The sequence below is a fragment of the Lepidochelys kempii genome, chromosome 2, assembly GCF_965140285.1.
Source record: "Lepidochelys kempii isolate rLepKem1 chromosome 2, rLepKem1.hap1, whole genome shotgun sequence".
NCBI classification, from domain to species: Eukaryota; Metazoa; Chordata; order Testudines; family Cheloniidae; genus Lepidochelys; species Lepidochelys kempii.
In genome coordinates this window covers 210,260,628-210,287,997 of record NC_136381.1, presented here as the reverse complement: position 1 = coordinate 210,287,997, position 27,370 = coordinate 210,260,628, and the positions used below count along the sequence as shown (strand labels likewise).

General features: G+C 42.8%; 1 protein-coding gene across 1 annotated transcript; it reads left to right on the top strand.

The window, feature by feature from the left end:
* Positions 1-27,370, top strand: GPNMB (glycoprotein nmb). The gene is made up of 12 exons (XM_073329537.2): positions 1-98; positions 11,478-11,630; positions 12,934-13,077; positions 14,910-15,083; positions 15,977-16,135; positions 17,580-17,888; positions 18,808-18,867; positions 20,886-21,008; positions 21,575-21,677; positions 22,659-22,864; positions 25,099-25,192; positions 27,025-27,370. Exons 1-12 carry the CDS (start codon positions 32-34, stop codon positions 27,176-27,178), a joined length of 1,746 nt encoding a protein of 581 aa, XP_073185638.2. The 5' UTR covers positions 1-31; the 3' UTR covers positions 27,179-27,370.

The window sequence follows — 27,370 nt, the reverse complement described above, 5'->3', positions numbered from 1 at the left end:
TGGGGGCACAATACACTCACACTCCCACACCATGAAGGGTCTCTGCCTCCTTGGAGTCCTGCTCCTGGCCGAAGGGGTTCTGCATACTGCTGCCAAACGTGAGTGCCTTGATTCCTTCCCCTCATTTCCCCCAACTTCCCCAGATTTAATTTGCTGAGATGGTGTGATCACAACTATGCTGCTATTTTGAAATGTGTTTTGCTTTGGTTGCTGCAGCTCAGGGATTGGGTGTTTTCAGGCTGCATCCTACCTAGCTGGGGGTTATCTGCTTCTGTGGCTGCACATGTGATCTGAGCTGGGATAGGAACGAGGAGAGCTATTCTGCTACCTGTTGTAACACCAGAGGCACAGTGACAGGCTGATGGGTCCTGAGCCTCTGTTGACCTCCCCAGACGTCCAGATGAGACACACCAGCTCAATGACAGGGACAATGAGCCTCTGCTGATTTCCTGACCTTAGCTCTGGTTGTGACTCACCAATTCAGAAACAAGGGTCTCAGGGAGGATCCCATTCCCTCTCCACACTGACAATGGGCCCTGGATCCTGGGGAGGGGATTAAGCTTCTTTGGAACTCTCTCTCTCTCTTCCAGGTCTGACAGACCCTCTCAAGTACAGAGGGGCAGGACCGTTTGGGACTGAGCTATTGCTGACCTTCCAGGAGTCCAGGGTTGACTTACTGGCTCAGGGATAGAGGTCTAGGGGTGGGGACTGAGCCGCAGTTGGCCTCCTTTCCCTTCTGTGGGTAACACACTGTCTCAGGGAATGCTGAACCACTCCTCACCTCCCCATCTTGTTATACCAATAAAATAAAAACCAGCAGGATCTTATTAAAGGGGAAAAGGCAAAATACCACATTTATTGTGAATACAGAAAGAATCATAGTAAGCAGTTAGTTATAGCTATAACAGTCCATTCAATCTCATATTTATTCACACATTCATTCATACACACACACACACACACACACACAGAGGTTCTGCAAGGTTGTTATCATAGCTACCGGCCTTAGAGTTGCTCATGTCAAGCCACTGGCCAGGTGGCCTGGACATGAGGAGGGAGCAGGGCCTTCTTAGATGCATATCTGATGCTCCTGGAAGTTGGTTTGCAGAATCAGATCCCAAAGTTCTCACTTTCCAGTGTCCAGAGATAGTGTACAAGCTCAGGGACGGGAGCCCGGCTGAGTTGGGAGCAGGGTGCAAGGAGCGCCAGCTCCTCTCTTCCAATAGAACTAAAGTATGGTGTCATTATTCACAAGAATCACTTTCTTGGGTTTTATTATTGGACTGGCTGCTTTGGACTCAGTTGCTCCACATGTGGTAATGACTGACACTTGCTTATGAAGACTGTGTATAGTTAAGTGGAGGAAAAAACTTCTCTAAAGCCTCTTTTTTCTCACCCCTTAGTTCACTTCCATGTGGTTTAGAGGGACTGGTGCCAAAGTAGAGGCTAGGGTGAAAAATGCCTTGTCCGTGTAATCCAAAAGCTTGTGGAACTTCTTATATTTGATTGAGATAAACATATTACAAGCGAGTGAAGAAATGCCATAGGAGCTTACCTGGTTAGAATTTGTGAGGCCCAAAGTTATGATTCGGGCTGATGGTTTGTCATGGAAAAAACATACAAGCCACAGTCCAGTCATGGAGCAAATGCCAAAAGTTGCGGGGCACTTTGTTTGAATCCAGATATTATCCATTTGGCAATAACAACTTGTTTCACACATTAAGCGTGAGGGTGTGACTGGCCACAGAGAGGGTGAATGAAGAGGGAAGGGTGCCAGGAGTCTTCCCCAGTCCTCTACCCCCTTTGCAGAGGCCAGGCAAAATTGCAGCCCTTGCACACTTCTGAGATCAAAGACTGCTCCCTTCTAAAGACCGTGCAGGGCACAATTCCCCACAGAGCAGGGAGGGGCTAGCAGCAGCGCTGGCTGAGCACGGAGATCTGTGCACACTATGGGACCAGTCAAAGGGAACTCCAGTCCGGTAGCAGCCTCAATGGGTAATAAGGTGGGTGGAAAAAAGGCAGCTGTTGCCTCTTCTTCAGCACTGCTTCCCTGCCTCAACCTCAGGCATCACAGTGCTGTGCAGACACCGCTTCATCCGGCTATATCTGCATGGTGTCTCTTCTAAACTACAGAGAAGTGATAGGACCCCTGAGCACGTAACACACCACTATAGGCACAGAGATGGATTAAGATTTATTGGGGCCCTGGGCTGTCAAGGTTCCTCCCCCACTCTGAACTCTAGGGTACAGATGTGGGGACCTGCATGAAAAACCCCCTAAGCTTATTTTTACCAGCTTAGGGTTAAAACTTCCCCAAGGTACAAACTATTTTACCTTTTGCCCTGGACTTTATTGCTGCCACCACCAAGAGTCTAACAAATAAATAACAGGGAAAGAGCCTGCTTGGAAACGTCTTTCCCCCCCCAAAATCATCCCAAGCCCTACAACCCCTTTCCTGGGGAAGGCTTGATAAAAATCCTCACCAATTTGCATAGGTGAACACAGACCCAAACCCTTGGATCTTAAGAACAATGAAAAAGCAATCAGGTTCTTAAAAGAAGAATTTTAATTGAAGAAAAAGTAAAAGAATCACCTCGTAAAATCAGGATGGTAAATACCTTACAGGGTAATCAGATTCAAAACATAGAGAATCCCTCTAGGCAAAACCTTAAGTTACAAAAAGACACAAAAACAGGAATATACATTCCATTCAGCACAACTTATTTTATCAGCCATTTAAACAAAACAGAATCTAACGCATATCTAACTAGATTGCTTATTAACCCTTTACAGGAGTTGTGACCTGCGTTCCTGCTCTGGTTCCGGCAAAGGCAACACACAGACTGAGAAAACCTTTGTTTCTTCCGCCCCCCCCCCAGCTTTGACAGTATCTTGTCTCCTCATTGGTCATTTTGGTCAGGTGCCAGCGAGGTTATCCTAACTTCTTAACCCTTTATAGGAGAAAGGGTTTTTCCTCTGGCCAGGAGGGATTTAAAGGTGTTTACCCTTCCCTTTATATTTATGACACACCCCGCAAATCACAGATAGGGTGAAACGCTGACTTTGATTTCTTCCTGGAACTCTAGGAGAAAACAGAGTTAATAAGACACATGCACCTCTAAATATACTACCAAGTATATAAAGACTAACAATATTTTTCACATCTCAAGGACGATTTTAACCAGTTGATTCTGGGAAACTTTCACGGGAGAGTGCATCAGCCACTTTGTTAGAAGCTCCTGAGATATGTTGGATGTCAAAATCAAAATCTTGGAGAGCTAAACTCCACCGAATAAGTTTTTTGTTATTTCCCGTGGCGGTATGAAGCCACTGTAGCGCAGCATGGTCTGTTTGTAGGTGGAAAACAAACATATGGGCGTAGCTTTTCCAGAGCGTAGACAATGGCGTAACATTCTTTTTCACTGACTGACCAGTTGTTTTCCCTCTCAGACAGCTTTTTGCTGAGAAACACTACAAGATGGAATTCTTGATCCGGTCCTTCCTGCATTAAAACTGCTCCCACACCATGCTCAGACGCATCTGTGGTTACTAGGAACGGTTTGTCAAAGTCTGGAGCCCTTAGTACAGGGTCAGACATGAGTGTCACTTTAAGCTGGTTAAAGGCCTTCTGACACTCTTCGGTCCACTGAACAGCATTTGGCTGTTTCTTTCTGGTTAGGTCTGTCAGTGGAGCGGCGATTTGGCTGTATTGCAGTACAAATCGCCTGTAATAACCGGCCAAGCTTAAGAAGGATTGGACCTGTTTCTTTGACTTTGGGACAGGCCACTTTTGGATAGCATCCACTTTGGCCTGTAGGGGGTTGATAGTTCCTTGACCCACCTGGTGTCCAAGGTAAGTCACTCTGTTTAGGCCTATTTGACACTTCTTAGCCTTAACAGTTAGTCCTGCCTCCCTTATGAGCTCGAAGACTTTTTGTAGATGTTCCAGGTGTTCTGCCCAGGAATCGGAAAATATGGCCACATCGTCAAGGTAGGCAACTGCATATTCTCCTAATCCCGCTAGGAGACCATCTACAAGTCTTTGGAAGGTGGCGGGTGCATTCCGCAGCCCAAAAGGGAGTACATTAAATTCATACAGCCCGACATGTGTGATGAAGGCTGACCTTTCCTTGGTGGATTCATCTTGTGGTACCTGCTAGTACCCCTTGGTTAAGTCCAAGGTAGAGATGAACTGGGCCTGTCCCAGTTTCTCTAATAGTTCATCTGTGTGTGGCATTGGATAGTTGTCTGGGTGAGTTACAGCATTTAGCTTACTGTACTCCACGCAAAAACGTATCTCTCCATCTGGTTTGGGAACTAGAACCACTGGAGATGCCCATGCACTGCCAGAGGGGCAGATTACACCCATCTATAACATATCCTGGATCTCCTGTTCTATAGCAGTTTTAGCTTGAGGAGACACCCGGTAAGGTTGGACTTTTTTTGGGTGAGCATTACCTGTGTCAATGAAGTGGTATGCCTGTTCAGTCAGTCCTGGGGTGGCTGAGAACGTCGGCGCATAGTTAGTGCACAGCTCCTCGATCTGCTGTAGCTGCATACGCCCAAGGGTCATGGAGAGGTTCACCTCTTTCACGCCACCAGAACTTTTCCCTTCATAGTAGACATCTTCAGGCCACTCAGTATCATCTCCTCCCTAGGCTGTAAACTGACAAACCTTTAATTCTCTGGAATAAAAGGGCTTTAGAGAATTAATATGGTGCACCTTAGGCTTTCGGTTGGAGGTGGGGAATGCTATGAGATAATTAACAGCTCCCAGGCGCTCCTGGACCGCGAATGGCCCTTCCCACGATGCTTCCATTTTATGGGCCTGGAGTGCCTTTAAGACCATGACCTGGTCCTCTACTTTGAAGGAATGCTCTCTGGAATGTTTATCATACCAGGCCTTTTGCTCTTTTTGAGCATCCTGTAGCAAGAGCCCTTTAGCAAGGGCTAAAGAGGTTCGGAGGGTGTTTTGTAGGTTGGTTACAAAGTCCAGAATGTTAGTTCCTGGAGAAAGTGTAAACCCCTCCCATTGCTGCTTCACCAACTATAATGGCCCCTTAACCTCGCAGCCATATACAAGTTCAAATGGTGAAAACCCTAAACTGGGATGTGGTACAGCTCTGTAGGCAAAGAGTAACTGCTACAACACTAGGTCCCAGTCATTGGCGTGCTCATTTACAAATTTACGTATTATGGCCCCCAAAGTCCCATTAAATTTCTCCACCAGGCCATTTGTTTGATGATGGTAAGGGGTGGCAACCAAGTGATTCACCCCATGAGCTTCCCAAAGGCTTTCCATAGTTCCTGCTAGGAAATTAGTTCCCGCATCTGTGAGGATGTCGGAGGGCCAACCTACCCTGGCAAAAATGTCTGCTAGTGCCTGGCACACACTTTTAGCCCTGGTGTTGCTTAGAGCTACTGCTTCTGGCCATCGGGTGGCAAAATCCATGAAAGTCAGTATGTACTGCTTTCCTCTGGGTGTCTTTTTCAGAAAAGGACCCAGAATATCCACAGCTACTTGCTGAAATGGAACTTCAATGATGGGTAGTGGCTGGAGAGGGGATTTGACCTGGTCTTGGGGTTTTCCCACTCTTTGGCACAGCTCACAAGACTGGACATAGGTAGAAACATCCTTGCCCATTCCCTCCCAGTGGAATGACCTCCCCAAATGGTCTTTAGTCCTGTTCACCCCAGCCTGGCCACTAGGATGATCATGGGCCAAGCTCAAGAGCTTTATCCGGTACTTAGTTGGAACTACCAACTGTCTCTGAGGATGCCAGTCTTCCTGGTGTCCACCAGAAAGAGTTTCCTTGTGTAAAAGTCCTCTTTCTACAACAAACCTGGATTGATTAGAAGAGCTAAGAGGCGGTGGGTTGCTCCGGGCCGCCATCCAAGCTCTCTGGAGGCTTTCATCTGCTTCCTGTTTGGTCTGGAACTGTTCCCTTGTTGCTGGAGACATCAGTTCCTCATTGGATTGTGGACCTAGGCTTGGTCCCTCTGGAAGTGATGTAGGGGATGGGGCTGTTTCCGTTGACTGTGAACCACTCTCCACTGGTGCTCTATGTTGGGGTTCAGGCTCCAGCTGAGCCTCTTGTGTAGGGTTATTGGCTGCTGCCAGAACTATCAGAGAACATAGGTATCCGGTTACAGCACAACCTATTTTTGTTTTGACAAGCCAAGTTTTTTGTTTGTTTGTTTTAGTTCTAACTCTCGAGTGTAAAGTTAGTTAAAAACAGAGAGGCAACCATGACAGAAACCAAGGAAACAGCCAAAGAGGCTGCCCAGTCTGGTTCTGGGACTGGCTCTGACTGGGTCTCTGGAACTGGATCCACTACTGCTGTTGCAGACGTTGGCATGGGGTCTGGGTCCATCACCTCTGACCGGGTCCTAGTAGAACTGAACTAGTTCTGAACTGAACTAGGTGGGACGGCTTGCTTAGCCTGGCTGCGGGTGACCATTCCCACCCTCTTGGCTAGCTTCACATGATTGGCCAAGTCTTCCCCCAACAGCATGGGGATGGGATAATCATCATATACTGCAAAAGTCCACATTGCTAACCAGCCCTTGTACTGGACAGGCAACTTGGCTGTAGGCAAATTGACAGAGTTGGACTTGAAGGGTTGAATTGTCACTTGGATCTCTGGGTCTATTAAATTGGAATCCACTAAGGAAGCATGGATAGCCGACACTTGTGCTCCGGTGTCCCTCCATGCGGTGACCTTCTTCCCGCCCACACTCACAGTTTCCCTCCGCTCCGAGGGTATCTGGGAGGTGTCTGGGCCTGAAGACCTCTGGTGTGATTCCAGTGTAATGAACTGTAATCGGTTGAGGTTCTTGGGGCAGTTGGCCTTCACATGCCCCGGCTCGTTACATTTAAAACACTGTCCAGCTTATGGGTCACTGGGGCAAGGTGGGTTGCTGGAGAACAGTATGGCAGGATGATAAGCCGAGTATTGCTTGGTGTGTAGTTGGGGCCTTGGGCTGCCCCCGGTAGTAGGGTGTGGTCTGATGGTGTCCCTTCCGGTATCCGCTCCAACTGCAACCAGGGTTGTTCCTCTCTCCTCCCTCCACCTGTTTTGTTCCAGCTTGCCCTGCCTCTCTGGCGGTCTGGGACTGCTTGTATTGATCAGCATAAGAAGCAAGACTTTCTGCTGAGTCCATTTCCTTATCCCATAAACACTGTTTTATTTCCTCCTTGGACATATTCAGGAATTGCTCCTGAGCTGTCAAATCACACATTCCGTCAAAGCTAGTAACACCCCTTCCTTGGACCCATTTATCTAATTTGTTTATCTAAACCTTCATCTGGTTTAGATAAGCCATATTCCTTAATCCAGGCCCTCTCTTAAGGGTTAGAAATTTTACTCTGTACATTTCAGATGTAATCTGAAATTGCTTTAAAACCAAATCCTTGAATTTATTATAGTTAGAAGCCTGATCAATAGGCATCTTATTGAATATGTCCAGAGCTCTTCCAGTTAATTTTGTGACCAATGTGGTCATCTTGTGAGCTTCAGGAATTTTATGGGGAGTGCACAGTCTCTCAAAGGTGAGAAAATATTCAACAATATCACTGGATTCATCATACTGTGGACATAGTCTCTCCCATTTGTGGATTGTTGGGGAAGGATGGCTAGGGTTATCCAGTAGATGCAGCTCAACCTTTGCCTTCTCCCTCTCCAGTGCATGCTTCCTCTCTTTTTCCTTCTCCTCCTCAGCATGCTTCCTCTCTTTTTCCTTTTCCTCCATTTCTTTTTCCCTTGCCTCCATAGCTCTCCTGTGAGCAGCCACCCTTTCCTCCTCAGCATGCTTCCATTCTTTTTCCTTTGCCTCCATAGCTCTCCTGTGGGCAGCCTCTTTGGCTGTTTCCTTGGTTTCTGTCATGGTTGCCTCTCTGTTTTTAACTAACTTTACACTCGAGAGTTAGAACTAAAACAAACAAACAAAAAACTTGGCTTGTCAAAACAAAAATAGGTTGTGCTGTAACCGGATACCTATGTTCTCTGATAGTGATTGTCAGCCTACAGAAAAATCCTTAAAAAAACCCCAAACACCTTTGTCTCCAGGAAAATAGACAGAAAATCCCTCTAGTTGCTCTTAGGTAAAAAACAACTTCAGGTCTGTGAAGACTTGTGAATTTCCCTGCAGGAGGTTAACTACCCTGCCTTTAGGTAGAGAAAACTCCAGCTCACAAAAGACAATTCCCTTTTGTCTCTGCTCTGGCCCCCAAGCAGAGACAAAAAAAACTCTAACTGCTTTCAGCTTAAAACCTGCTTTTCAGCAGCCCAAAGGAAAAAAATATTTCCTTTTAAAAAATCTGTGCTTCTGGTTCAAAGAATCTCAAATTGATCTCAAAACGATTTCAAGTTAATCCCACTGCTCTGCCACCATGTCAAGGTTCCTTCCCCACTCTGAACTCTAGGGTACAGATGTGGGGACCTGCATGAAAACCCCCTAAGCTTATTTTTACCAGCTTAGTTTAAAACTTCCCCAAGGTACAAACTATTTTACCTTTTGCCCCTGGACTTTATTGCTGCCACCACCAAGCGTCTAACAAATATATAACAGAGAAAGAGCCCGCTTGGAAACGTCTTTCCCCCCAAAAATCATCCCAAGCACTACACCCTCTTTCCTGGGGAAGGCTTGATAAAAATCCTCACCAATTTGCATAGGTGAACACAGACCCAAACCCTTGGATCTTAAGAACAATGAAAAAGCAATCAGGTTCTTAAAAGAAGAATTTTAATTGAAGAAAAAGTAAAAGAATCACCTCGTAAAATCAGGATGGTAAATACCTTACAGGGCAATCAGATTCAAAACATAAAGAATCCCTCTAGGCAAAACCTTAAGTTACAAAAAGACACAAAAACAGGAATATACATTCCATTCAGCACAATTTATTTTATCAGCCATTTAAACAAAACAGAATCTAACGCATATCTAACTAGATTGCTTATTAACCCTTTACAGGAGTTGTGACCTGCATTCCTGCTCTGGTCCCGGCAAAGGCAACACACAGACCGAGAGAACCTTTGTTTCCCCCTCCCCGCCCCCCAGCTTTGAAAGTATCTTGTCTCCTCATTGGTCATTTTGGTCAGGTGCCAGCGAGGTTATCCTAGCTTTTTAACCCTTTATAGGAGAAAGGGTTTTCCCTCTGGCCAGGAGGGATTTTAAAGGTGTTTACCCTTCCCTTTATATTTATGACATGGGCACAAAGAACATTTGGGCTCCCCTACACTCCAGGGGCCCAGGAGTGCCAGAACTGGGGGAACAAGGGGTCATGCCCTCCCCTTTTTAACATGGGCATAGTAGCCTTGGGCAGTGGTGGAGTGGCAGCAGCAGGGTCTTCCCCACCACAAAGCACAGCCCCTGCTAGTGGTGCCAGTCTCTTCTCGGTGGGGGGCTGAGGTGGCCCATAGCCTCCCCTGGCCCCAGGACCCTGCCCCCCACTCTTCCTCTTCCCACCAAGGCCCTTCCCCCTGGCCAGACTGGAAGCCAGAGCTGGGCCATGCTAAGAATCACCCAGGGAGCCTAGGCTGCTGTGGAGAGCCCTGGTCCCTCCACATGCCCAGGGCAGTGTGCTCCAGGAGGCAGGGACATGGTCCAGGGGCTACTCTCATGGCTTTCTGTGATCCATCCATAAAGCAGTCCACCTCTTTATAAAGTGAACCAATGCCACAACTGCAAGGGTATGTCCAGTGATATGAACAATTTCTGCAAATTTCACAGTAAAAAATGCCTGTTGAAACTTTCTTCTCTTCAGCTAGATAAGATAATACAGCATAGTATCTAGGAAAATGTACAGATGGTCTTAAAATGTTGGGATGTAAAATATTTCTTGCCAGGGCTTGAACTGGGACAGGGGGAAGTATGCTCTGGTCTCTTCTAAACAGATTACAGTGAGATGTGTGGGTATGTGTGTCCCAGGGACCCCATGGTGCCAACTGGGAGAGGGCACAACTGCACAAGAGTCCATGAGGTTTTATGGAATCCCCTGGCTCAGATATATGCATAATAGTTCACCAAAGGGTGGCATGTGAGGTCTCTGCTGAGAGCCAGTAGCCCACTGGTCATCATAATCATTGAGAAGCATATGAAGAGCGGCCAGCACATCCCTCAGCCCGCACCGCTTCTCACAGCTCCCATTGGCCTGGAACAGCGAACCGCAACCAGTAGGAGCTGCGATCAGCTGAACCTGTGGATGCTGCAGGTAAACAAACCAGCCCAGCTGGTCTGCGGCTTTCCCTGGCGGGCCGTGTGCCAAAGGTTGCCAGTCCCTGCTGTAGGTGCTTACAAATTGATTGTTTAATAATTTGTTCCAGGATCTTTCCAGGTATCGAATTTAGGCTGACTAGTATTCATTCCTGAGGTCATTTTTGTTCCCCTTTTTAAAGATAGCTACTCTGCTTGCCCTTCTCCAGTCTTCTGGGACCCCACCTGTCCTGTTCTTGAAGATAATCACTAATGGTTCCAAGATTGCTCCAGCTAGTTTCTTAAGTACTCTAGGGTGAATTTCATCAGGTCCTGCCAACTTTGAATACATCTAACTTATCTAAATATTATTTAACCTGTTCTTTCTTTATTCTGGCTTGTGTTCCTTCCCTCTTGTTTAATATTAATTGTGTTAAGCATCTGGTCACAATTAAGTTTTTTAATGAAAACTGAAGTAAAATAGGCATTAAACATGTCAGCCTTCTTAGTGTCATCCATTAGTAATTCTCCTTTCCTACTAAGTAATCGACCTACACTATCTTTCATCTGTCTTTTGCACCAATGTATTTATATAACTACTTATTGTTGTCTTTTATGTCCCTTGCTGGGTGTAACTCATTTTATGCCTTAGACTTTCTGATTTTGTCCTTAAATGCTTGTGCTTTTATGTCCACAACAGAAACATTAGACTTTTCTATTGAATGCTTCAGGAGCCTTAAGTACTAAACTATAAGTAAAGCCCCAATTCTGCAATGCATTCCATGTAGGCAGATCCCTATGTTCATGTGTGTTCCTATGGACTTTAATGGATGCAGGGGTCCACCTGTGTAGAACTCATTGCAGGATTGGGGCCTAATAGCTCACTATTACATTCCCTAATGTCTCTTTTAATAATCACCTGTTTACAGTTTACATGTAACTTTTTTGGTTTATAATCCATTGAAAATATTTTTTAAAGTTCTGAGAAAGTATAAATGAGCAAAGGAAGGGCTGGAAAATGTTCATCCATGTGATCTTATCCCTCCAAGAACCCTTTAATTTAACTGGAACATGTCCTAAAGTTAGGAATGGATGAAATATATATAGCCTAAATTCAGAGGAATTTCCATTATCAGTAGACTGGAAGACATAAGCTTTGTTTATAAAGATAAAGTTCCAAGCATGACCATTGATTTAGAGTTTTGCGTTTGGTGAAGAATTTAGTATTGTGAAATGGAGCAGGGGAAATAGTCATACTTTATGTTGCTCATATTTCTATCTAGAGTTTCGAGATGTGATGAGCCATGGAAGATCTTCTTCTCATGTCAGGTCCCATAAGAAGCTACATGGCTGGTCTCCTGATCAAAATCAGTGGAATGAAAAGCTTTATCCTTTCTGGGAAAAAGGAGATCCTAGATGGAATGACTGCTGGAGAGGTAGGTCTAGATATGCAACCCTAAAGCTCTGGGAAATGTAGCCAGAAATTCTATAAGATAGAATAGAAAGTTATAGATAGTGTGTTTTGTACTGTACATATCCCAAAATTGCTCTTTCCAGTAATGCGCTAGATACTAGTACTTAATACGTTGTCTGATGAAGTGGCCATGGTAGCCATTAGAAAATCTGCTCAGTAATAATTCACAGCCTCAGATATTGAAATCTGGTTTATTGAAAAGGAGCATTAGCCAGGACACTGGGAAAATCCCTTGTTCTCTGTGAAAAGTGCCAGTAGGTTGGGGTCTTCAACTTCCACCCCAAGGCACATCACTGGATGAGTTTAACACTTTCTATGAAGAACCAGCACATTGTATGCCACTGTTTTATCACCACTGGTTATGAGCCCAGGACTAAAGGCTACACCTTCTGATAGAGACAAAAGAGCTGTCCTCTGGTATATGCTGCCTCTTTTGTGTACAAATGTGATTTTAGTTTATAGTAGGGAAATGTCTAGAGAATGGTTAACTTCAATTGACTGTATTGTAGCTACGCTGATTTACATTGGCTTAGAATCTGGCCCACTAAGTCTAATTTATTGGCATAGGTTTGGATTTTGAAGAACACCTTAGTGACTCGGATCACAAATTCCACTGAAAGTACATGAGACTTGTGCCTCAAAGTCACTTTGCACTTTTTAAAAAAACCTATACTAATAATTTTCAATTGGTCTCCTCCAAACTATTTAAGTAAAAAGTTTCTAATTTTTGTTGTTCTGGTTAGATATTAAGAGCATCCAGTACCTCAGATGGCTAAATGAGGGGCAAAAGAGCTTCTTCAGGAAGGTCAGTACAATGCAGTATAGTATGTTGTAGGAAGTGATAGAGACACTTAGGGTCATCACCTCAGCACGTGTAAATAGGTGTAGCTCTTTTTGCAGCCTACAGAGTGTTACCAGTTTATGCAGCTGGTGATCTGGCTCTTACAGTCTTTGTAATAAGTTTAACATGATTGATTTTAACTTTTTTGTTTAAATGGTGCACAAATAAAAGTAATAGCTACTCAAAAAGACTGCAAAAAGAAAAGGAGTACTTGTGGCTCCTTAGGGACTAACAAATTTATTTGAGCATAAGCTTTCATGAGCTACAGCTCACTCACGAAAGCTTATGCTCAAATAAAGTGGTTAGTCTCTAAGGTGCCACAGGTCCTCCTTTTCTTTTTGTGGATACAGACTAACATGGCTGCTACTCTGAAACCTGTCAAAAAGACTGGTGTATAAATGAAATCTCATCTTAATTTCTTCAGGAGGAAAGGTGGTGGCCAGATTGACCTCTGACAGCCCAGCTCTAGTAGGATCAAACGTGACCTTTGCTGTGAACCTACAGTTTCCCAGGTGCCAGAAAGAAGATAATGACAGCAATATAGTATATGACAGGATCTGCAGGAATGGTAGGTAACAACAATACCCTTATATTGTGAACAAGTGTGGCAATGGCACTGGTGCACTTGTGGTCTACAAAAGCATCATGCACACTTGGAACCATCAGCATTCTGCTTCCAGGCTGCAGTTCTATGCCTGTTAAATTGAGAACGACAGTAATGTCTGATTTGTGTCACACAAAAAGTCCTTGTTCAGAAGATGACTGTCTTATTTTTACCCATCTGCACCCACTACATATAATGGCCAAGAACTTTAAATGGATTTTTTTCCACTACAAAATGAAGTGTTTTATCTGGCTCCCAGAAAAACTGTTACTGCTCAGCTCAGTTGCAAGTTTGCCCGGTCACTGGCCTGAATACTGGCATGTTACATCAGTAACATGGGTTTTTCTAACCGGGTTTGTAAAACTGAGAATCTTCAATAAGGAGTCCAGAGTTCACTAAATAACACCTTTATATGGCTACCTCCCAAGGAAGAGCCGATCTTACATTCCTGATATTTCAAACATAAAAAACAAGCAGGGGAAAATATCTTTTAAAATAAAAAACGTTTTTGGCCTTCTTTATATCTCTTAAATGAGGAAAACCGGTCAAAAACCCAATGTTTTTATTTGCTGCAGCTTGGCAGAAATAAACCTTTGTTCCAACATCCAGATAGATTAAATAACACTTTCTACCGATCAATTTCAAGAGATGTCAATCACTACTTGAATAGCATAGCTTCTACTTACAGGCATCTCAGGCATTAGATTGTGGAGTATCTGTCCTATGCTTACTAATTTTGTGCTTTTCCAATGAAGAAACATATATTTTTCTGGTTCTAGTGGTGCTTGCAGTTTACATGGCACTTATTTAAAAATGACACAACTGGCTCTTCTGACAAAAGAAAGAAAGAAAAATAAAAAGCAAGCCAAATTCTACTGCGGGTTTCACAGCTGCAGCTCCCATTGGGCCAGAATGCAGGTGCAACCCCACTGACCTCAATGAGACGGCATTGTCCTATGGGGCTGGCAGCAGAATTTGGAACAACAGCTTCAATTGGCATCTTCTAGGTGAGCCAACAGAATTCTTGAAAACAACTACATTCTTTTGTCAGAATAAAAACATACCAAGCAGAAAATACCTAGGATTATAATTAGAAAGAACAGAGGAATTGTGATGTAGTGAACGTTACTCTGAAAATGCCCTCTCCTCCGGCTCCATATTTAAAAACATGACTGAAAAGCAATATTGTGATTTAAATGTAATACATGTTCTGCTTTGGTGGTGTAAGTTCTCTGGGCATGATCATTTCCACTGAAGTTAATAGGTATTTTTCATTGACTTCAGTGCAATCAGGACTGGGCCCCATGTCTTCAGCCTTGTTCCTCATGGTGCACCATAGGCATGTGTTTCCCACATCTTTACATAATCCAGTCCTTGGTATTTGCTTATGTACAATAGTCCAGACAGTTTCATGAGCACCTAACTGAGGCACAACATGAGCTTTCACTTAATCTGTCTTAATATTGTGCTGGGAAAAAGGGGTCTTGTGGTTAAAGCACTGGATTGGAACGCAGGATATCTACAGTCTGTGTCAGGCTTTAGCACAGACTTCCTGTGTGAGCTTGGGCAAGTCATTAAGCATATGGTGCCATAGTGCCTACTATGAAATTGAAATAATAATACCTCCATTTCCTGCCTCATTGAGTCATTGTAAAGATAAGTTAATGGACGTGTCTGAGGATCTTTGTTGCCATGAATGAGCCCCATAGAAATAAAGAAGAGGAAACATTCCACTTTTATATAAAAACACATATAAATTTGCCACTTAATAAACGGTAATCTATTTCTACACCTAGATTCCTCAGACTTTTCTAATGAGTATGTCTACAATTGGACTGAGTGGATTGATGACTGTGGCTGGGAAATCTGCACAAGCAACAATACCCATAATGTGTTCCCAGATGGGAGACCTTTCCCTCATCATCCTGGCTGGAGAAGGAGGAACTTTGTCTATTTGTTTCATACAGCTGGTGGGTCCAGTAAAATGTATCTTGGTTTTGTGTCCTAACTTGTTTCCCTAATGCCTTGCATTAGAATTCCCAAAGAGGAATTCAACAGTTGTTGAGTGAGAGAATACTAAACACATTCCGAGCTGCTCAGCGAGAATAGCAGCTGCTCTGTTAATTCCTCTGAGGTTTGGAAGTCATATACTACCATGACATGTTCTGTAAGACTGCAAATGCACAGAGCTGCCACTGTTGAAAAGAACTCCCTTCTCAATCACAATTTGGATAGAAAATTTAGAGGAAATCTTCAGGGCAAAAAGGGTGGGGGAAGCCAGATGATTTAGTGATTAGCTCTACCAGGTAGCAGTCTGAGATTCAGGAGTGATCTTGTGCCTGTAGGTCCTCAGACTGGCTTCTTCACCTCTAGAAAGAAAATGCAATGTGCATTTTGTTAAAGCACTCCTAAGCTGGTTGAGTATAGATCTGTTCCTCTCCGGGTTGTGACTTCCGACGACAGAATGTGTAATAATTGGCCCACCCCTGCTATTGACTACACTGTAAATCTTAGGCTCCTAACTTTGACTGGCAAAATTATTTTAGGTATTAATCTAATTTAGTTGCATTGGGGAAATGAAGGTGCCTTGGCAAATGCCTTTTCTTGGATTGCTGGGAGCAGGCCCATCTTTCGAATGCCTTTGGCTGCTTTGCTGAAACTCAGAAAAAAAACCTAATGGCAGGGAACATAACAATGACATGAAGTGTGTTTGAAAAGAACATTTCACGCAAATGAAGGATGAGCATAAAATATACACTTTTGATTTAGACAATCCAAAATTTCACAGAAATGCTGCTTCTCTTTATAAAACTTCTTCCATCTCGTCACAAGAGGAAAATATGAGTTCATGTCCTGTTCACAGGCCAGTACTACCAAAAAACTGGAGGCTCTTCAGCAATTGTTTCCATCAACACAACAAATATCACCCTTGGCAAACAGATGATGGTGGTCTCCGTTTACAGAAGAGGTCATCGAACATATGTTCCAGTTGCAACAGCAAGTGGCATCTATGTTGTAACAGGTGAGTGTGCTGGACTAAACCACAACTAAATACTTGGCACTGCTTGTAGTGGAGATTTTACATAAATGCAACTAAAGTGCTATCTGGAAGAGTAGTGAGGGATGTAATGAGGGATTGGAACAAGTGATGCTTTTAACTTCCATGTGAAATCTCTAGTAGGTTACCCTGAACAGTATGGAATAAGTCCTCTTCGCAGACTTGTGACGAGCTAGCTGAAAAATGTGTTCTTCACTATAGATATTAACACTGCAAATATATAAGTAAGGATGGAAATGAATTATGTTAATAATTCTTACCCTATAGAGAATACTTTTTTTATCTATGCTACAACATCTGATACGCCAGAGGCTTACCTCATGCTATCCTGCAATTTGACTTGTCCCAAATAAAATTTAAGATCAATTTCTACTTATTGTTCTTTGTCTGAAATGTTTGAATAAGCAACAGAAATCTGTGGTGTACATAAACTAACTTACCTTTCATACAGAATGTGAATCTAAGCTTAAATTTATGGATATAATGCAAATTGTCCTTTATTTTGTCTGCATCCCACATGCATCCCTAGTACTAATAGTCCAAAGAAAAGAAATTGGAGGGACTTCCTGACCCTTTCTCTGGATGAAATTCATCGCCCTTCTCTGGATGAGGCTGGCTAAAGTATCCCAGGGATTATTTCTATCTCTTCATTCTGGCTGTCTCTTAAATTTAAGTAACCCACCAACATCAACCCAAATGCCCACACTGCAACAGTTCAGTCAATGGATCCTTTTTGCAGGCTCTCCTTATCTGTGATCTAGACAATCTCAGACAAAATAATGATGAAGGCAAAGTTTCTTATTCATGAAGGGCCACACTCTGGCACTCTTGCTCATGCTAAGTAGCAACTTTCACCACAAGTGGTCCCACTGAAGCCCATGGGAGTTTTGTCATTGACTTCAGTGGTCACAGGATGAGGTCCTATAATGTCCCCCAACCCAAATTCACTACATCTCCTTAATGAATTGAGTTTCAAGGGCTTTTCCTCCTCTTTTGTACTGATGGGGGGAAATACGTAGGAAATTACAATAGGACCTTTAGAAACAATTGATGTAATAAAGATACTACTGAAAAGCAAATGTTTTACTTTCTAAATGCATCAGATTGCACCAAATGGCAGGTATAGAACAATATTAATGGGACAGGGAACCTCCAGATGACTAGATATAGGGTCTTCAGTAGATGCACATGACGCTCTACGTGGTTGCAGTGTTTCACTCTGTTACTGTAATATATTGAAAAGTGAGTTAAAGAAAAAACCTGTATTAAAGAAATTAAGCCTGGCAGTTAACATGATGCAGGCTTGTGTCTTACACTTTGCAGTGACCTTTGCAGTCTGAGGGCTGTGAAGCAGTCTGTTACTTGCATCCATACACACCTGCTTCACTTTCTTTCATTTTTCCTGCAGACCAGATTCCTTTATATGTGAACCTGTCCCAGAAGAATGATCGCAATGCCTCAGACTCTGTCTTCATCAAGGATTCTCCTATCACATTTGATGTCAAGATCCATGATCCCAGCCACTACCTTAACAATTCTGCTATCTCCTATGAGTGGGATTATGGAGATGGCAGTGGCTCATTTATATCCAACAGCCCTATTTCAACTCACACTTATACACTGCAGGGAAACTTCAGCCTGAATTTGACCGTCCAAGCTACTATACCTGTACCTTGTGAGCCTGCAACACCTACCCCACCACTTCCTACCTCACCAGGTCAGAGTCTGTCAATCAATATGAATATTAGGAAATTAATAATGATCATTAATACACCAACATTTTGGTTTTTAAAAATTACATACCTGTAAAAGCTTTACGGTCATCAAAATTGGATCTACACAGCTTTTGTAAACATAACATATGTATACTTACTTAAGAGTCTGAATCAATAACAGGATAAGTATGTAGTCTAAAGTTACAGATATAAAAGGAATCTAATTTATGCTAAAACCAATTTACAATACCCTGACAATGTAAAGGAGCCTTCAAGGGGGAGTAAATTACATGTGCACTCACTTTATGGCCCCTCAGCACTGCCAGAGCAGGGAGTGTGTACTGGGGGAACTTATTCCAGAATAAGGTAGGGTGTGAATTTAAAGCGCAATGCCTGTTCCAGAATAGCTATTGTGGAACAGCTTATTCTGCAATAGATATTCCAGACAATTTCCTAGCGTGGACAAGCCTTTATGAAAAGAAAAGGAGTACTAGTGGCACCTTAGAGACTAACCAATTTATTTAATTTATGAATTTCACTGTAGCACTGCAGTGTAGACACTACCTACGCTGACAGGAGGAGTTCTCCCATTGACGACGTAGGTAATCCACCTCCCCGAGAGGCAGTAGCTAGGTTGACACAAGAATTCTTCTGTTGACCTGGTGCTGTCTACAAGGGGACTTAGGCTGACTTAACTATGCCTCTAAGGAGTGTGGATTTTTCCATGTAGTTTAGCCAACCTAATTTTCTCCCACAGACCAGGACTAAGATGTGGGTGTTTTAGTGGGCGGCTACCAAATGTGTGTGATTCAGACAAACTAATCCAGCACTGTGCCAGAATGACCCTTTACACCAAATAGAAGGTAATTATACTGCTGTTGTATTTTTGGCTGTGTTAATTATCACAATTATCTTTTACAGGGGCAACAACTCAAAACTCAACCAGTACTGCAAACAAAACTGAGCTGACAACTCCTGCAAGTAAGTTTATATCTCTTCTTGTGTAGACTATTAGAAACACTTTATAGTAAATTATTTTCTATGATTCTTACAGCTTGATTCACAATGCCAGGGGCTCATTTGCTCCTACTAACCTCAGGCAGTTTCCTGACAACACTAATTTGAGGAAGGGATTGCAACCCTCTTGCCTTGTCTGCATGGTCAGCTTGTTCCCCTCTCTTTCTGATAGCCTCCCCTCAGGACATGGAGCACAGTCCTCCCTTCCCGGTAGGACACCAGTGGCAAACCTCCAACATCAAGTCACAACATCCAATCCCAGTTACCTTAAATAAAAGTTTGGTTGGCACAGAGTAGGCGTGAGTGTGGAGGGGAAAGAGGCCGCGAAAGTAAAAAGAAAAAACAATCTTGTTGATTAAACAAAGAATAGAGCAAATGATGCAGGAGCTCTGGTCTGGCTGAGTTGAGTCACTCAACTCAGGACCAGAGAGGGAAGAGGGCAAAGGTGTCTTTGTGCCGTTTTTGTGGCTCCTTAATCCTGGGGTTGGCCCTCAGTGCCTCTTAGACTAGCCTCCCCCAGTTGCCCTTGATTTCAAGGTACTGTTCTGTTGGCCAAATGCAGAGCAGATGACTCTCCAGTCATCCCCTTCCCCCCACCCCCACGCCAGACATGCTCCTTAGCTCAGTAGCTATGAGAGAAGTGGCTTAGAGCCTCTATGCTGATTCAATAACACTTAGAGGGAATCCCCTATATAAAGGGAATCTGTAGGAAGCTTTTTAATGAAGCTTTATGGCCCCTTTTAACCATCAAAGCAGTGAAAAGGGGTGATAGCAGTGATTCTGGCCTAGCTATTGGTATGTTTGGATTTGAACAAAAATAAAAAGAGTTGCTTATTTAAAGCTCACTAGTTAGGCTAATTTAGTATTCATTAGCTAAACTAATCACTGTGCTGAGTGGAGCTGCTTAAGCTCTAAGCTTAGTTTACCCCTTTGGTTAAAGAAGATTAGAACCTGATGAAGCAGCACACTGCCAGTTCTAATTACCTATGTCTGTCCCTGCAAGTTTGTGTGTGTTGTCCCAGAAAGATATCTGACCACCTTCTTCTGGATATAATCATTAGCTGGTTGATTGTTTTCAACATCTCTTGGAAGAGAATGATTTATTACCATGCAAATGGAGATAGCCCCACTTTCTGACTAATTTATATCAAATACCCCTTAAAGACGCATGTAATAACTTACGGTTCAGTCCAACACCCACTAAAGTCAGCGGGAGTCTTTCAGTTGATTTTGATGGGTGTTGGACCAGGCCTTTGATGAACGCAACTGTGTGAACTCAATCTAATGGCTGTAATTCATCGTACATACAAATATCCAAACAGTGTAAACAATATGGGCATGAAATGACACATCTCACAGACAAGTACAATGTAAAACCTATACTGTATGCAGCAAGAGACAGACCAAGACAATGGAAGGCCTTTATATACTGTGTCACAATATATCTGGAGACTGGAATGCGTCTGATATCGTATAATGAAAGTACCTGCAGGTGGGTGGAACAGACATGATTAACAGTAGTAGACGTTAAAAAAAAAAAAGAAGAAGGGGAAAACAAGAGAGAAGACTGGCAAACTCATTCTGCGCAGAATGCTGGATTCCATTTTTAATCGTCTGTGAGCAGGGGCATAAATTCCTTTCCCCCACCTCATGTGCTGAATATGCTACTTCTACAGCTCCTACTGGCCTAGGGATCTGAAATCCAAATTACTCCTCTTGCCTGGCTCTGCAGAACGCTGTGCCAAGCAGGTTTTCTTTCAGTTTTGCACAAGATCTCTTTGAGATAAACTGCATCATTTATTTACTCACCGTGCATTTAGCAGAAGGCAAAAACCTAATTTTTTAATCATTTGGCTTCCCTTCATTGGTGGTATGAAAGACATTAATCCACTTAGACTTTGTCTCTATAACATAGATCGTGCAAAATATTTTCTAAGCAGTGTAATTAGCAATATGTTTCTTTCCCCTGCTCAATCCAACAGTAACTACTAAACCACCCTCTAACCTGGACTCTCCCACCAGCACTGGTGTAATGGAAGACACTCCTGATGGAGGCTGCCATATTTATAGATATGGACATTATAAAACTACTATCTCCATTGTAGGTAAGTGCCTACAACAATAAGAGAATAGGAAAACTGGTTGATATGGTACTGAACGTATATGGGCTCCCTTGTTTGTTCAGTTTACCTGCTATCTATTGTGTAAACACCACAAGAAGGAACTATAAGAACCTATTCTGCAGGCTTGGGTCTGGTTTCATAATTTAACGTACAGTTAACAGACTGGCATTGTTTGCTTTTTTACAACCTGGTTTATCCAGTTGCTAAGCTCAAAATATATGGATAGTGGAGGATTTGAGTGAGTTTGTCACTTAGAGTGGAGGGCAACAATTCTGTATGGGGTGCAAGATTATGTGCATTGTAACATCTTAAAATTTCCAAGATCTTTTAAGGGGAGTTTTGGGGTGAGATGGAGAATAATAAAGAGACCAGATCTCAGCTGACTATTAACAAACCACTTATCTTATTGAGTTTTTAAATGTGTAGTCTTCAGATCCAGTCAGGATAATTCAAACACAGTTCATCTATGATTCTAAGTGGACTATTTTTGCTGAATCATGTCATTGCCTGAGTAACCTAACAGGTTGATGGGCTCTTTCTGCCCTTAGAGGGAATCCTTCAGGTAAACGTTATTCAGATGACAAGTGTCCAGATGACAGTGGCTCAAGGTGAAAACTCCCTGGTTGACTTTGTTGTTACCTGCCAAGGGAGGTAAGCGTATTCACTAATTTCCCTCTTTAAAAAATTAGGTACTTGGATGTTACTAGTATGCTACCCACATTCATATGCAGTTGCATGAACAATAGTTGAAAACACAGCAATGACCATCTGTTGACTGAAATTAAGATAATGGAAGTCTCATTTGTGAGTTATATCAAGAGAAATTGTTGCCCGGTTCTTTGGCTTCAGACGAAAATGATATGCCTAAGCAAAAATAATAGAACTAGTTGGTGGGCAGAAGCTAATCTCTGTTTTCCAGGCAAAGATGGAAGACTTCAGCACTCACACTAAAAAGGGAAGTGGTTTGCTCAAACTGGGAGGAAGCCATCTTTCTAGCCATAGGTTTTTTGACATTTGGAATAAAAACTTGTGTCAAAGGAATTCCTTGGATGCAAAGAGCATTGCATTAATAGTCGTAGCCACTGGAAAATGTATGGATCTGAGAGAACTGAGAAGTACAGATGAGTCTTGACAACATAACTGGGAAATAATCACTTTGAAAGTAATCCTAAAACTAGCAAGACATTCCTGCTACATGTACTAGTACATCTAAGACTCTCCAAAGGGTTTACATTGTATGCCTGGTGAACCGAACCAAAATTAATAGATTTTATCAACTAAGTAGAGGCCAGGTGATACTGTGCTTTGAGAAATGAGTGTAATTGCTAGTAACATTATATTAACTAGTCTAAATGATGCCAGACATAGTTGTGAAATTATGTATGCTTGTAGGAGTGAAGTGGGGAAAATGTGAAGTCCTCTGTAGTCAGAAAATAATGAGTGTTATGCCAAGCAGCTAATTTAATGGAAGAGTAAAGCTACTGGGCCAGTTTTATATTGGTCTAACATCACTGATTCCAACAGAGTTGCACCAGCACAAAACAGGTCCAACTGAGGATAATCAGGCCCACTGAATCTATGATTTAGATTAGTAGTAGTATACATTCATTTTCTCTCTCACACTTCCCCCAGTCTTCCTACAGATGCCTGTACAATAGTCTCTGACCCCACATGCCAGGTGTCACAGAATGTGGTATGTGACCCTGTTGAAGTTACTGATCAATGCTTACTGACCATCAGAAGAGCCTTCAATGAGCCCGGAACCTACTGTGTAAACATTACATTGGGTGATGATACAAGCCAAGCCCTCGCAAGTGCCCTTATATCTGTAAATGGAGGTGAGTCCAAATGGAACAGATGTTGAAGATCTGTGAATACCTTCTCTTCATGGCCATTTCACAGGGAAGTGTGTGTGCGTGTGTATTATTAATTATTTGCCATTATGACACTACTGAGAGGCCTCAACTGAGATTGGGCCCCATTATGTGAGAAACTATACAAACACATAGTAAAAGATAGTCCCTTCCCCCAGAGAGTTTCTAATCTAAATAGAAAAGAGAGACAAAGGGTGTGAGGAGAAAACAAAGGCACAGACAGGGAAAGTGACTTACCTAAGGTTACCCAGCAGGTGAGTCGTAAAATCAGGATTAGAACTCAGGGCCGTCTATCAATCTAAGGTATTCATATGCCCACAATCTTTATTGAATTTCTCCTCACAACAGCCCTGTAAGGCAGGGAAGTGCCATTTTCCCCATTTTACAGATGGGGAACTGAGACACAGAGAGGCAGAGTAATTTACCCAAGCTGACACAGGGAAATCTGGGGTGGACCAGGAAAGTGCAGCCTGGTCTCCAAGTCCTAGGTTAGTGTTCTGGCCACTAGACTACACTGCCTCACCATGGACTTCAATATTGCTGGGCTAATTTACATAATCTGAGGAAGTGGCCTTTGCTGTTCATTCACAACACTGTTTTCAGCAGATCTTATTTAGTTTGTTCCAGATCTGGTGAGTCCATAACAGCTGGGGGCACTCTGGGCCAGATTTTCAAAGGTATTTAGCTGCCTAAAGATGCAGATAGGCACCTAGTGGGACTTTCACAAGCACCTAAGAGCCTAACTCCCATTGATTTCAATAGGAGAGAGGGACATAGGTGTTTTTGAAAATTTCACTGGGTGCCTATCTGCATCTTTAGGTGCCTAAATGCCTTTGAAAATCTGGCCCTAAGTGCTTTGCAGGATTGTGCCCTCTCTAAATTGGTGTGGCGTTCAGCACAACTGTTTAACAAAAGTCCAGTTTATGTGTATTTAAACTACTGTTAGATAGGATGTAGTTCCACAATGTATACATGCCCCTGGGATGTATAATGTTTTCCAAATCACATAAGGGTACATGTGATTCACATAGGAATGTACATCCCTGGCTGCTGTCTTCACAAGGACGATGGTGTAAACTAGCGTTACTGTCAGGCTTATCCAAACATTTATAATAACACACTGCAAGATGGTATGGTTTACATAGATTAGGTCAACTGTTAAAACTAATTTAAAGTCTTGATTTGAATATATTTACATAGTAACTATGGATTAATAAATTAGGTCCAAATCAATGCGTATCTCTAGTTTACTCTGCTTTATAAAAATAGTTGTGAATGCAATAAGCAAGAGCATGACTCAGCATCAGTAAACTCACCACATAGATTGAAAAGCAGCCTCTGGACTGGAGAATTAAGAAGCTTAATACAGATCATAAAAGTAAATAATAATTAACAGTATTTATTTATTCAGTTTCCCCTGTGCCAGATCTAGTAGGGTTAGAACTGCACCCAAGCGCAATGGTCTCTGAATTTGAAGCCAGTCTCAGAGGTGTCCTGAAAATTTGGTGGCAGAACAACAGAGGGAATCACAGGCTGGGTCAAGAGTTAATTCCCCAAGATGCCAATATTACAAAGGCAGAACACTCAACCCCTAGGAGGGGCATCACATCATCACCAACAATCACCCCATCTACAGCCACTCAGTCCTCTCAGGAGGATGTCCTGTCCAATCCTGGGACGGAGAGGGGAATCACTAGAACGCACGGCTAGGGCAAATGAAAAGATACCAGAGAGATTCCATTCTTTCTCCTCCCTCAAACCCTACTCCTCAATGACATGCTAATTCTTATTCTCCGGGTTATAAAATGATTAAGTACTTTGTACTCTTAATTTAAACATTCCCTTTGTAGCATACCAACAGGGCAAGTAGCAAAGTAACTCCAAATCTTGTGGGATGCCAGCTAGCCCTGCAGTTCCTTTGCACATTGTAAAGGTATTTGCATGTTACAGTCAGCAAACAATATATTTCATACGGAAACATACAAGGCACTCTTAAAGTATTCATCTTTAGTATAATTTGGCTGGCATCAAAGATGAATTGGACCCTACAGTCTGTGAATGCTGCTGAGCCCTACTGTTTAGCGTGAAGGGAGTGTTAAATATACTGCACCTTCTAGAGTCACGTGGCAGAAAGAATGGTGCTGCTGGAAAATTGTACCTCACTATATAGAATTTTTAAAACAAATTTGTTATTCAAGCTCCAGGGTCATCTTCGAGGACAGTGGAAGGTGTCTTGATCACCTCAGGTTTCTTGGTGGCGTTTCTCATCTTTGTGACTCTCCTTCTTCACAAGTAAGTTGCTGGTTCCAACAGTTAAGAAATAGATCAGGATGACAAAATAATTGTATGACTATTCAGATGGATAAAAAATTGAATTTGTTTTGGCTGTGTTTGCATCCTTTTTAGGCTTGCTTTCCACATATATTTCAGCAAATGAGTTTACTGGCCATAATGCTCATAAAACCATTGTGGGTGAATATTAAAGAATATCATGGAAAACAAATTTTGAATTCATCAGCACAAGTAGTCAGACTGGAAACATGATTCTAAAAATTTCACTCATCTAATCAGAGAGAGGAAATAATACAAGGTGACTTATGTGTCCAATCAAAACTAACCAACACATCTTAAGTTTCAGATTTAGAATACTCATAATAAAATGTGTATGAATGATCTGCAGACTAAGAATATTAATCAAAATTGTTAATCAAATAACTTTAACTAATAAATACATTTGAGAAAATAGTAAAGGGCTTGCAGACAATTCACAAACAGATACATTTACATTGCAGTATCAGGCCTTCAGGATCCCATTGTACTAGGCATTGTACAAACATATAGTGAATAACATTCCCTGACCCAGAGAGCTTACAGTAAAAAAAAAAGACAGTCAAATTCATCATATAAATTATTGGCATAGCTCTAGCTAAGAGTATTCCCACTCTTTCTAATTACTAAGTACCTTGTTCTTCAGGCTTACATTTTATTACCATCTGCATGCATTTACCCTGTCCTTTATCAAAGCAGTTTAAATATGGTTGTTACTAGCAAGTTTCTAGTACAGTTTCTTTGAGCCTGTATGAACAGGGATTTTTTGTCTGTGAACTGTATTAGAAGCAGATTATAAAACTATATCAGGAGCAGAGGAAGTGCCCTAAAAGTGTATGTGTGTGTGTGGGGGGGCCCACAGGAGCCCAATCTGTGCCTCCCTGGGCCCTCCCCCATGGCCCTGCCTCTTCCCCTTCCCCTAAAACCTCACCCTCACACTGCCCCTTCCCCCAATGCCCCGCCCTAGCGCTGGTCTTCTCCCTGAGACCCTGCCCCACCCCTTCCCCCGAGGCTCCACCCCGTGCTGCCTCTTCCCCTAATGCCCCACTCCAGCACCACCTCTTCCCCCCAAGACCCCTCCCACGCTCACTCCTCTTCCCCTCCCTCGTCGCCTGCCTCTGTGGCCTTTTAAATCTACAGGGGGCCATGGTCCCTTGGGCCCCCCTCTTCCGGCACCCCTGGACTATACTCATAGTAAGGGAGTAGTCAAGAACACAGATTGGCTACAATACGCACAGTATTGGCCAGGGAAATCATGCTAGAACCTTGTCAGAACAAAACATGTTTACACAAAGTCACAGCTAGCACAGTTTTGCTTCCATGGTGAGCAGGGCCCTGAAGAGAGTTCAAATATTTGCCCCCAAAACAGGGGTGCTGGAACAAGGAGTGCAGTAGCATCCCCTGGCTTGAAGTTGTTTCCATCATACACAAGACGTACAGTTTTGTTCAATGACTTTCAGCACCTCCACTGTAAAAACTGTTCCAGTACCACTGCCCCAAAATGCAGTGTGGTAAGGCAGGGTGTACAAGAACTTCTCTTTCTGAGTGGACTCAGAACTGTGTGCACAACAACTCAAAATCCTCTCTGGACCTCTCTTATTTTCCTTAATAACCTCTCTAGACCTGGCAGCTCTCACACGATCATTCGGAATTAGTCACAACAGCCTCCTATGGTGGTTTCCAGTTGTGGGGGGGGGGGGGGGGATGGAGGAAGACATGGTATCAATATTTGGCTCTCTCACATACTCCCAGTGCCATGTTAATTTCAGTAACTAACTTTACAATGTTCCTTGCAGGAGATACAAAGAGTATAAACCTATTGAAAGAAGTGCAGAACAAGTGGAGAACAGGGAGGGACTGAATGTTTACTTCAACAATGTCAAGGCTGTTCTCTTCCCTGGGAACAATGAGAGAGATCCTCTGCTGAAAACCAAACCAGGAATTGTTTAAATCTTTAGTGTAACCTCTGATATTAGAGTCTATATGTGGGGTTTATGGCTGAACTGTACTTCAATGGATGACTACTTAGTATGAAAACAAAGGATTAGGATAAACCTCCAGATATGCGCAGATGGGTCAGTACATTTTGTTTCAATTTATTTAGAAATGGAAAATGGCTTCTTTTCAAAAATGGAGTTGTGA